The sequence below is a fragment of the Lytechinus variegatus genome, chromosome 12, assembly GCF_018143015.1.
Source record: "Lytechinus variegatus isolate NC3 chromosome 12, Lvar_3.0, whole genome shotgun sequence".
NCBI lineage: Eukaryota > Metazoa > Echinodermata > Echinoidea > Temnopleuroida > Toxopneustidae > Lytechinus > Lytechinus variegatus.
The window spans coordinates 1,097,229-1,108,933 of NC_054751.1; the positions used below are offsets into that span (position 1 = coordinate 1,097,229).

Below are 11,705 nucleotides of genomic sequence, written 5' to 3' on the forward strand. Positions count from 1 at the left end.
CATTTGGTATAATTTTTCATGCGGTATCAGTCCAAGCTTGAGATACATGTACTAATACCACACAAGAGTTATGATTTGGGACAATCTGACTTTGAACATTTGACAATCACATTTCACCCAGGTGCTTAAGGTGTATATACTTACGTGCAATGCTAAGTGTATGTGTTGGCCCTACACATTTTTATTCCACTCAATTGGTTTGTGAGTAGCAGTCAGAACATGCTACCTTATAATACTTATAGGTTTTTTTTATCTCATAGCTTTTGACAAATTGCTTTTGACCAATAGTTTTAATTTATACTCTATTTATTCTCTTATCTTTCGTCAAAGGAGACAATTCACCAATGATTTGGGATACATGTACATGTAGTGATTTTCTCTTTAAAAAAAAATAGTCTCTCCTGTTTATGAAAACCTGTGATCCTGTTTCAAACTTGATCTAAAATGGAAATTCTGTTTTCTCATAGAAAATTTGGACAAAGCAAAAACGTGAATTTCATTTTGCAAAGGAAAAGCAAATGAATTTTCTCATGTAAAGTAAAGGACAAAATGCACATCACTCTCCATGAAACAGTGGTCTTACATGGAGCCCTGGATAACTACATGTACAAATACATTTAAATCAAACAATAACGCATGATACATATACAACAGTTAAAACAAATATACAACAAGATTTATCCAAAACAATTCAAAGACATTGAATATAAACTCACTTTGTCAAATACTGTCCTGCCATTCATTGCTGCCATGGCTGTTTCTGCCGTCACACTGTCGAAGAATTCTACGAAACAGTAGGGATCACTATTTCCTTGCTGTAAGATAAAACAAAATAAAATGATTGAAAAATAGTTCAGAATCACTACTTTTTTCTACAAAGTCATTAAATGAAGTTACAAGCAGAGATCATTACTCAAGAATCAAGATTCCAGACAAAAACAATACACGATATGTACATGAGGCTACATCATTCAAACACCTACATGTACAAGCAGGGCGCGACAAACCCGCTTGCCCGGGGCAAGTGAAAATGATGTGCGGGCAAGCACTTCTCAAAGTCAATTGCCCGATCGGGAAAGTGGTTGTTGCGTCTTTTTTTCTGTAATTTTTTTTCCATAAATCATCCAAAATACACACTCAAAATCATGAATAAGCCTTAAAAAATAGCGAGGAGTGCAGTTTCAAATTCCGAAATTGCGTTATTTTTTCGGTACCACATATTTCCATACATGGTACCAGGTATGAAAAAATCAATGCAATGGCCGGGAAACAGTTGAATGTAGTATAGGGGTCCATTATGACTACCACCATGTGCAATTTCTAATGCACATTTTCCCCCTTCCGATATCACAATTCTGTGATAAAATAATTAGAATTACACAGGAAATAAATCACAGAGTCTAGTAACCTCGCATTGGTGAGTTGTCATTCGGCTTTGCTTTTCAAAACGGCCTACATGTATTAACATCCAAAATAACTTGCCGTATTTGTTAATTATAACTTAAAATTCATTTGTTTCCCTTTTTGAGGGGATGAGGTAAATATCAGACAATAAATCATCAAACAAAGCTCCATCTATTTTACAAGGCCGGCGGGAGGCTCACACACGTGCACATACTAGCTAGCCAGTCTGAGCTCTGTCTCTCTGCCAGAGCTCTGGGGGACAATTCGCTCAGTAAAGGCCTCAATGATGGTGATTTTCTGTTTCAGACAGAGTTTACATTTCGGGTATATTATTCAAAACTTCCAATAAAGTTTGATGATTTCTTCATTGTCATGTATATTTAAGTTATTAATGAATACATTCTCACCAAATTTAGACTCCCCCATAGAGAAATGCAATTTTCGTAGAAGTCTGCGTTTTCAAAGAACTTCAGGAAAAGTTAGGGTATGTGGGCCTTTATTACATGGCCGAGTACAGGTTATTGTACTGGAATAGGCGAAGTAGAAATTAGATATTGAATTCATTTATATCAAAGTTCAACTCACAGTCACACCCACACAAACACACGCACACACACCCACGATTCTAAGCATAGTGAAAAAAATTACTTAAAAATCATACAATATTAAACAATGTTAGTAATAATTCATTAATAAGTGAACAGGTATTCCTCAAAATAGAAAAAAAAAAGTAGCATGTGAAAACATGTAGATAAAATTATTGACCGAGTGGAACATCATAAAATGATGAAGAAAAGACTTGATGGTTTCCAACTAATTTTTTTTTTTTAAATCAAGGAAATATGGAAAATAAATGACCATTTCATGGATTTAAAGATGCAAAATGTGAAATTTTAGCCACTCCACTTTTGATGATAAAATAATTTTTTCCGAGTCAATAAAGAGCTGAACATTTTTCACTGGCTTTCTTTATAGTTTCCAACTACGGTAAATGAAAGCAATTCTAAGGAAATATGGTACGCAGGTAGCCATTTCATGGATTTAAAGATGCAAAATATGAAATTTTAGCAACTTTTGTTGAAGGGTTTTTTAAAACCTTAAATACCCATAAAATATCGATTTTTTTCTCCAAAATAAACGTAAAGACTCAGGCCTACGTTGCTGAAAATATCCTTTTCAATGTGTGTTCTTTTATACTGGACATGATTCTCAATTGTTATTTTGTATACCTTAATAAAAATAAGAGTAGTGCCGTCATAATGAAAAAATTATTTAAAAATTGGGCAAGCAGTTTTTTCTATCGGGCAAGCAAATTTTTTCATCACTTGCCCAACAGGGCAAGTGACAAAAAAATTTTTTGTAGAGGCCTGGTACAAGGCATCATGTTTTGAATGGGTAGACTTTCAAGCAACAGGAAAACAAAACCTTCAATTGGGTTTCCACTTTTCACTTCTAAGAAAGTTACCATTCGCTTGAAATTATTACTTCACTACGGTACTCTACATTAAAGGACAAATCCATCCCAACAAAAACTTGATTTGAATAAAAAGAGAAAAATTCAACAAGCATAACACTGAAACTTTCATCAAAATCGGATGTAAAATAAGAAAGTTATGGCATTTTAAAGTTTCGCTTATTTTCAACAAAATAGTTATATGAACGAGCCAGTTACATCCAAATGAGAGAGTTGATGACATCACTCACTCACTATTTCTTTTGTATTTTATTTTATTATATGAAATATGAAATATTTTTATTTTCTCGTCATTGTCATGTGAAATGAAGTTTCATTCCTCCCTGAACACGTGGAATTCCATTATTTTAACATTTTGTGCTTCAGGCAAGGAGGTCCTAATCGTCAAATTCGTAAAAATTGACATATTGTATAATTCAAACAATAAAAACAAAATAAATAGTGAGTGACATCATCGACTCTCTCATTTGGATGTAACTGGCTCGTTCATATAACTATTTTGTTGAAAATAAGCGAGACTTTGAAATGTCATAACTTTCTTATTTTACATCCGATTTTGATGAAAGTTTCAGCATTGTGCTTGTCTGATTTTTCTCTATTGATTCAAATCAACATTTTTCTGAGGTGGACTTGACCTTTAAGTATGCTTTTCTCAAAACAGGGCTCCACATTAACTCTTTTTTTCTACTGGTCCAACCTGTTCATGTCGGGCCAGTAGATAAGCAGTTTTTTTATATATATTCTACTGGTCCAAACCTAAAACTTACTGGTCCCCCAAAATTGAGAAAAACAAAAAAGAATCAAGTTTATTTTGCTGTCATTTGTTGCTTTGATTGCACCCCCAAATAAAACAATACAAACACACACACACACACTATTCAAATTATGAGTCATTTCCCAATTTCCCAACCAAAAGGAGAGCCATTTTTGAAGATGCCATGGCCATATTTTTAATTTACAAAGATGAGAAAATATCATTTTTATCAGTTTGATAGATTTTTACTGGTCATGTTGGACCAATAAATCTGGCTATTTCTGCAGAATAACTGGCCCAATGGCAATCCTTTTTTCCTGGTCTGAGATCGTCATGCACTGCTCAAAGCATATTTCAACGAGGAATAAGGATTTCTTTTAAGAGAGAAATGCAAATTGAAATCTAAATATTTCAGGACAAGGTTCTGACCAATAGGCCCTGTTACATGTACAATAGTAACTTTACCATCCAGTTGAAACTGGTGATCAAAACCAAGGATTCTGTAGAAGCTACCACACATGTTACAATAACTTTTATGCAAACAAGGTTCTGAACATGTAAAATTTTTAAAATTTAAGCTTCTTCTTTCAATCTACTGAAATTTTAGTTGTGTCAAAAGGTTCAAAAGACCATGAACCTGCAACAGAAGTCGAAATTATTGTTTTTTTTTTTCAAATAGATTCATAATGAAACCATATGGCAAATCGTGGGACAAGACAAAAAACAGGTTACACTTCGTAATTCCGGAGGTTCGTAATTCCGAAGGTTCGTAATTCCGAAACACGGAAGTTGCCTTTACCTCGATGTTCATTAATCCGAAAAAGTAAAAGGATTCGTTAATCCGAACATTTGTGGCTTTATTCCGAAGGTTCGTTATTACGAAGGTCGATAATCAAAAAACAAAATAAAGTTCTATGTTCCGAGGGTCCGTTAATCTGAAAACGAAATAAGGTTCGTTGTTGCGAAGGTTCTTTAGTCCAAAAACGAAATTAGGTTCGTTTTTGGACTAACGAACCTCATTTCGTTTTCGGATTGACAAATCTTCGGAATTACAAACTCAAATTTGTTTTCCGACTAACGAACCTTCAGAATTTACGAACCTTCGGAATAACAAACCTTCGGAATATCCGAATCTTCTGAATAACGAAGCTCCGAAATTTTGAATGTATGCGCAAAAAACAAGTGGAATGCCTCTGGCAGTCTCGCATGCATTATGCAATTCAATACAGCAGCAGCGCTGACTTTGAAAAAAGCTATTGACATAAAATTACAAATAATCATTCACAAAGGAATTCATACATGTATGATACTAAAATACTGGTACTAAGTCCACTGACCCAAAATAACCTTTGACCATGATCATGTGACGTAAGACATGTGCAAAACAATCATTCACACTTGTTTACCCATATGTCTACATGTATGTTCTTTGTTGTGTAGATCCGTAAACTTTCTAAGTTATGATGCCAATACAACAAATACCCCAAACACAGCCAAAGATCACTGACCTTATACCCTTTTCATAAACCTATCCTCCAATTAGCCGCCTAAGAGTAATGCGGATAATTCAATAAAAATTGCGTTCATAAACTCCGAAAATAAGCCGCATTATTTTTACGAGCGCCGTCCTGAAAAAGGCGGATAATCGCCATGACAACTGGACACGCCCCCTCCGATGCGGTTGTGTTGGAAAAGGGTGACCTTGTGACCGCACCATGGCAATTATCCGCATTATTTGGAAATGCGTTCATAAACTCAAAATCTTGTCCCGATGCTGCTATTATGCGGATAATAGCAGCATCAGAGTAATGCGGATAACTCTTGTCCTCCTCCAATTTTACGACCAAATTATGCTGCTATTAGCCGCCTAATTCATTTTAATGGGGTTTATGAAAGGGGTATTAAATGACCTTTGATCTTGGTCATGTGACCTAAAACTTGCACAAGATATTTGCTGATACTTGATTGCTCCTATAATTTATTAAATGGATTCATAAACTTTCAAACTTATGATGGCAATTCAACAAATTTCCAACATGGGCAAAGTTCATTGACCTTGGGCATGTAGCCTGAAACTCGCACAGGATATTTCAAAAAATATTTCCCAGGAAAATCATATCAACCACATTTGTTCCTGTGACACTTATGAATTAGGGTAACAATCTTGTCTTGTTTCTATAATCGTATCTGAACTAAAATACAAGTCCAATTTAATTCAAGTTCAGTAGCAAAAGACATGCACATTTGTTTTTCATGAAAAAGACAAGCTCAAACCAAAGGTTTTGAAAATGTTATATTGATAGCAATTAAAATTAACAGTTTATGCCTGTTGATTCAAATTTAGACCAATTTTATTATTCCATAAAATGAAAGCTGGAAATAACTGAAAGGAAACAGCGAAGTATGAATTGGAATACACTGAAATGAAAATCAATTCCATCTTATATTAACATACATTACTCTTTGTCTTTGTTATAATAAACTTTCATTTGGCATGCAAAAATTTCATTTTTTACTCCTTCATGAAAAAAGGAAGAACTTAAAATCAGAAGATGATTCAAGTAAATTGAGCAAATAATCATGTACATGTTGTGCAAACTTTTATTAATTTCATGTCATTTAAGTGAAAAATGAATGGTTACCCCATACTTCCCCATGTTTACTATCTTGAGCTCCTTGATTCTTGAGCTGGAGATGTTGAGTTACCATTGACATTGCCAGCTGTGGATTCACAGTCATTTTCATTTGAAATAGGGCCAAAATTTGGCTGAAATTTGATTGTTAAAGTTGACATTCAGACTATATTGTACCTACATGTAATGTATCATATTAGGCCAAGTTGGTAGAGCGTCCGTCTCACAACCGGGGGTCGGGGGCACTTCAAACCCAGGCCGCGTCAGACCAAAAGATGTTAAAAGATGGGAGTTGCTGCTACCCTGTTTGGCGTTCCAACAATTCAAGGGATAGAGCCTCGTCGATCTGGCGCTGCACGGTGGCTGCCAGGCCCACGATCAATTGGGCAAAGCAAATTTTCAGAGTATTTCATTTCATGTCTATTTCGAACAATAAATTATGGATTTTCATTTTCATAACATGTACTGATGATTTTGTCCAGGAATCCTGCAAGGGGCCTTTCCTTACCGATTCACATACTTCATCAAAGGCAAAACAATGGCAATGGAGAAAAGGCACTATGAAAAGACTTATACTCATAGCGAGATTCCTGCTGATAGATATGACACAGCCTAAAAATCTTGAATGTAGCAAATATAGGCAGTAGATCTCATCCCTAAATTGTGAAGAATTCTCACAAGGAATGACAAAAATAAAGATCTAGAGCAAAGCCAGGAATAAAGGTTGATTTTTAGCATTTGTATGGAGCAGAGGTAACAGTTTCGGTGAAAGGTTTTGACGTGCTCGACTTTGTTTTTGCTGCCAAGTTCTTCATTTGTTTGTGGTCTACTGGTTAAAAAGGCAACAGGTGGAACCTGAAGCTCAACACTACACATTACACATACAGGGAGCAGCTACGGCCCGTAAAAAAAAACTCGCAATAGAACCCCCCAAAAAAGGGGAAAAAATAAATCATGCAGTTACCTCGATGATATGGATGAAGGTCTATCTTGACACAGAATCCCGACATCGAGGCACAAACTGGACCCTCAAAAAATAGGAAAAGTTACATGTATGTCTCATTCATTCTCCTTCTTTCAAAATTGAAAAAAAAAATGGCCTATCGTGACGGACAACAAGAGCGGCATAAAGGTCTAACTTTTCCTTGTTTTGAGGGTCCAGTTTGTGCCTCGATGTCAGGATTCTGTGTTACGATAGACCTTCATCCATATAATCGAGGTAGGTGCATAATTTATTTTTTCCCCTTTTATTTTGAGTGCTATTGCGACCCCATTTTAGAGAGTACGTCTGCCTAGTAGTACACGGACGAGTCCTGGGTTAAACTACACCTAAACAAATGGGCACAGTTCAAATCCAACTCTTGAATCAATGTCCAATGAATGGTGGCTAACATCAATATTTTGTCAGATCTATATAAAATGATTACCATAAATCTGTTAATACATTTATTTCAGAGCATTTATTCCACTGAAATTTAGACCCGACATATAAAAGCCAAAGTTAGGTACTAATGCGACAATGGAGCGTTGATTTCAACAATGAAATTTCTTATAACAAAGAGAATCTGCAATTAAAAAAAAGGCTGTATTCTGTGATATTACTAGTCTCAACCATCACTCAGCTGGGCATGCCCGGGGTGATAATGTCATGAATTTGGCTGGCCTTTTTCCTTTTCCGAACTACTTCTCTATTTTTCATTGATGAGTGAAACCCCAGCCCCCCCCCCAAAAAAAGCAAACAGATGTCAGATGGACAGCCCACACAGGCTCAATAAACAAGAGAACCATCAGGGTTAAATACACGTGGACATGCATTCAACACGGATACTAAATGAGACCTGGCTGAAAGTTAAAAAAAAAAAAGGAATCTCACCTCTGCAATCATTTTACAACTCTTCGTCTTTGACGGAGCAATCTGTAAAAAGAGGTGGAAAACCAGCTCCTCTGTGACCCGTCGATCAAGGTTCCCAACATATCTGTCAATAAATTACAAATGTAATATGATAAACTGGGGTCAAAATCAAAATGTATTAACGAAAATAAAACAAGGTCAGGAAAGTTCTCGTTTACAATCGCATTGCATTGCTCACACCACACAATACCGGTGCCGGTTTACATGCTCAACACACACATGACACAGCGCGATAAAAAATATGCGATAAGAAAAAGGCTTAATTTTACTCACAATGTTCTTGGTTGGGCATCATCTTCGTACATCTGAATATCAAAGAAAGAAAAGAAAAATCATGTTAACAAATGTAATGTCTTCATTCATCTAATATACAATAAAAACAACTAATAAGTGAATTTACTTACCATCCGCGAATACGGATCCATGTCCATGATTGTGTAGCCGTCCATATGACGTTCACATTTCCTGATGAATCGATAAAGAATCGGTTTCTAGACTTAATTCAAGTCGTCTAGATCTGATTCGATAGTTTATACGTTGATCTTCTATGCCGGAATTTTCGCGATGATTTCATGAATGTGAGGAACGGCTAAATATTGCTAAGAGACTAGTGTACTGATCTCGGCGACCTCGACGCAACTCGTGCAATGCACGCTGCCCGACTTCATTCATTCGGGCAACGCAAGTGGGCCAACCCGGGGGCCAACTGGGCCATCAACTATATTCATCTTACATTCGAAACTTAATATGAATCAAGTTCAAGTTAAATTTATTCAAAAACCAGACATATTATGAGTACAAATCAATGATCAGATGGTACAAAAGAATACATGATACAATATGAACGGTTTTCTAGAAGAAGTATATACCTCTAAATAAGATGTAGATCAAAATGTAGAAAATGCCCTCCCCCAGTTTCCCTCCTCAAAAAAAATCCCTTATTACGAAAAAATGCCCTAAATGTAAGCCTAACCCTTTGTGAAGTATCACATTTTCAATCTGCGCATTTTCTTCCCAGAAGTTGATTCTCTTTCATTTGTATTGTGAAATAGTTACTTCTTTCTTTTTTATCATTTTGTTCTCTCATCTTTTTTTTTGTGACCTGAACTTGGGGAGCGTATATACTCTATATGACATAATGAATGGGTAAAACAAGGAACATTTAGTGTCAAAAAGTCATTTATCATCTTATTAGCAAAATTAGACCCTCCCACTGTTTTTCAACTACATACCCCCCCCCCCTCCGTCAATTAAATGTAAATAATTACATTTATTCTAACTTAAATGTTCCTGATTTTACCCCCCCAAAAAAAAAAAAAATTAAAAATAAAAAAAAATAAACATGTTTTAAAATATATGATTCGTTAGTCATGGTGATTTTTGTGATTGTATATTTTATGCATTTTTGCTCCTAACGGGACATGCCCGTCGTAAAATAAAAAAAATCAATTAACGAAGAGACATGCGGGAGACATGTGCATCATAAAGAGGCGCTTCTCGTGTTGTACAGTGCCATCGATAGGGGGGGGGCAAATATTCCATCTTTTTTTCTTTATAACATGGCTCCGGCTATACAGTGCGTATCAAATAAAAGTTTACACTTAGAAAAAATCCTGTAAAATTTATACATTTGTAATATCCTGAATTTTTTTCCCCACATTTTAACATTGGTACAGATCCATTTAAGCAAATGACGATATAACTGTCGAAAAATATTTCCGCTTGAATGAGCAACACTTAAAGGGGAAGTTCACCCTGAAAAAAACTTTCTTGTAAAAATAGCAGAAAAAATAGTAAAAAATATTGGTCAAGGTTTGAGGAAAATCCGTTAAAGAGTAAGAAAGTTATTAGAGTTCAAAGTTTTGGATTTGTGACGTCATAAACGAGCAGCTGTCCCATGTGTTATGTAATATAAAATGCATAAATTTCAAATTTTGTATGGTTCCTGATGACTTAATTTTGTTTTCTTTTCATGATCGGGTGTGAAACGATTTGTCTATTGATATACAGAAGTTACAGTGAAAACCATTTTCAATTTTCTGAGAAAATGATATTTCATTGTTTTTTTACCATTCGCTATGTAGGAATGCTGCTCGCATATGACGTCACAAATCAAATAATTGAAATTCTAATAACTTTTTAATTATTTGATGAATTTTTCTCAAACCTTCGGCAATATTTTTCATTAATTTTTCTGCTATTTTTACAATAAAATTTTTGTCAGGGTGAACTTCCCCTTTAATTTTGAAAAGTTAGTGAAAAATGATTTGCGCAGAACTTTGAAATAGTTGTGCGAATAAAATTAGACCTAAATCATGAGGAACACGTGGAATTTAGCTTGAAAAATTGATGTGAAGATATCTTTTACCTTTTTAACTTGTTTCCTTGCCCAAAACACTTCGAAGAGTGCATTGCACCCCACCCCACTCCCCCACACACCGAGGCCATCGTGACGATATTTGCTTTACACTGAGCTGCGATTTACATGAAATGGCTTAGGCTTGATTTTCATTTTGTTAATCATTGTCAAGCTTGGGAAAAGTGTGGAGAAACAGGTATTAAATGAAAAAGGACATGTAAACCCACTTTAAATGATAAAAACTTAGTGAAAAAGGGTGAAAATGTCTGATATAAACTTTTATTCAGATTCAGTTATGTCCTCAGATCCAGCTGGCACAAAAGGGGTAAAGGTTGTGCTTACTAAGTGTTGGAAATTTCAATTTGGGTGGCAAAATTGTTACAAAATGCTTGAATGTATCCCTTTTATTTCAATTGACCAATAGTCCGATGGAAATTTATGAGAAATGTTTCGCAGGGTAAGTTTGATTTCGCCCTTTCCCCTTGACACAGCGTGAAAACGAGCATTTCTGCGCAGATTTCTGCGAGCTTTACAAAAATGGACAGTGCTCACTCAAGTGTAACATTCTGTCAAAACTTTAACTTTCATTATATAGATGAGACCCAAACCCAAGATAATATGTGAAAAAAATTACCCACATGTTGTATATTTTTTAATTCCCAGGGCTTTTTCAAAGTGTAAGCTTTTTTTGATACGCACTGTATTATAGTTTAGTTTAGTTTACTCCAACGATGTTGTAGGACGAAGCCTGTTCATCGATCAAAGTAGAAATGTCTATTGTTGCTCTCCTTCAGACAAAATTAGATGCGCTACTTATGTTGGCATGGAGGGGTGGCAGGGGTATCGTAGACAGTGAAAAATCCCATGGAAACACACAAGAAACGAAAATTACTCAAAGTCATAGGCAATCTTCTCCCAATGCTTATCCAGTCTATTCTTAAAAGCAATCACTGAACAAGCAGTAACTACATCTTCTGGGAGACTGTTCCACACATCTATCACTCGGTTAGCAAAGAAAAACTTACGCACATCAAGACGCGAATATCTTTTCTCTAGCTTTAAGGAATGACCTCGCGTTTTACCACCTTGTCTCAGATAGAAAAGTTCAGAACTTGAATCATAGTAACCATGCAGATATTTGTACACATCAATCATGTCACCTCTTTTAC

The 11,705-nt window shown here is 35.5% G+C and overlaps 1 protein-coding gene across 1 annotated transcript; it reads right to left on the minus strand.

Moving 5' to 3' along the window:
* Positions 1 to 657: 657 nt before the first annotated feature.
* On the minus strand, positions 658 to 8,690 carry LOC121425631 (nucleolysin TIAR-like). Its single transcript, XM_041621753.1, has 4 exons — positions 8,582 to 8,690; positions 8,451 to 8,482; positions 8,139 to 8,241; positions 658 to 815 (listed from the first exon to the last, which is right to left on the minus strand). The coding sequence occupies exons 1-4, from the start codon at positions 8,624 to 8,626 to the stop codon at positions 678 to 680; spliced, it is 318 nt and encodes a 105-aa protein (XP_041477687.1). The 5' UTR covers positions 8,627 to 8,690; the 3' UTR covers positions 658 to 677.
* Positions 8,691 to 11,705: the final 3,015 nt, after the last annotated feature.

Coding starts and splice junctions, on each gene's coding strand:
- LOC121425631 (XM_041621753.1), bottom strand. CDS start 8,626: ATGGACGGCTACACAATCATGGACATGGATCCGTATTCGCGGATG. Junction 8,483..8,581: donor TGGATCCGTATTCGCGGATG/GTAAGTAAATTC, acceptor TTTGATATTCAG/ATGTACGAAGATGATGCCCA. Junction 8,242..8,450: donor GATGCCCAACCAAGAACATT/GTGAGTAAAATT, acceptor ATTTATTGACAG/ATATGTTGGGAACCTTGATC.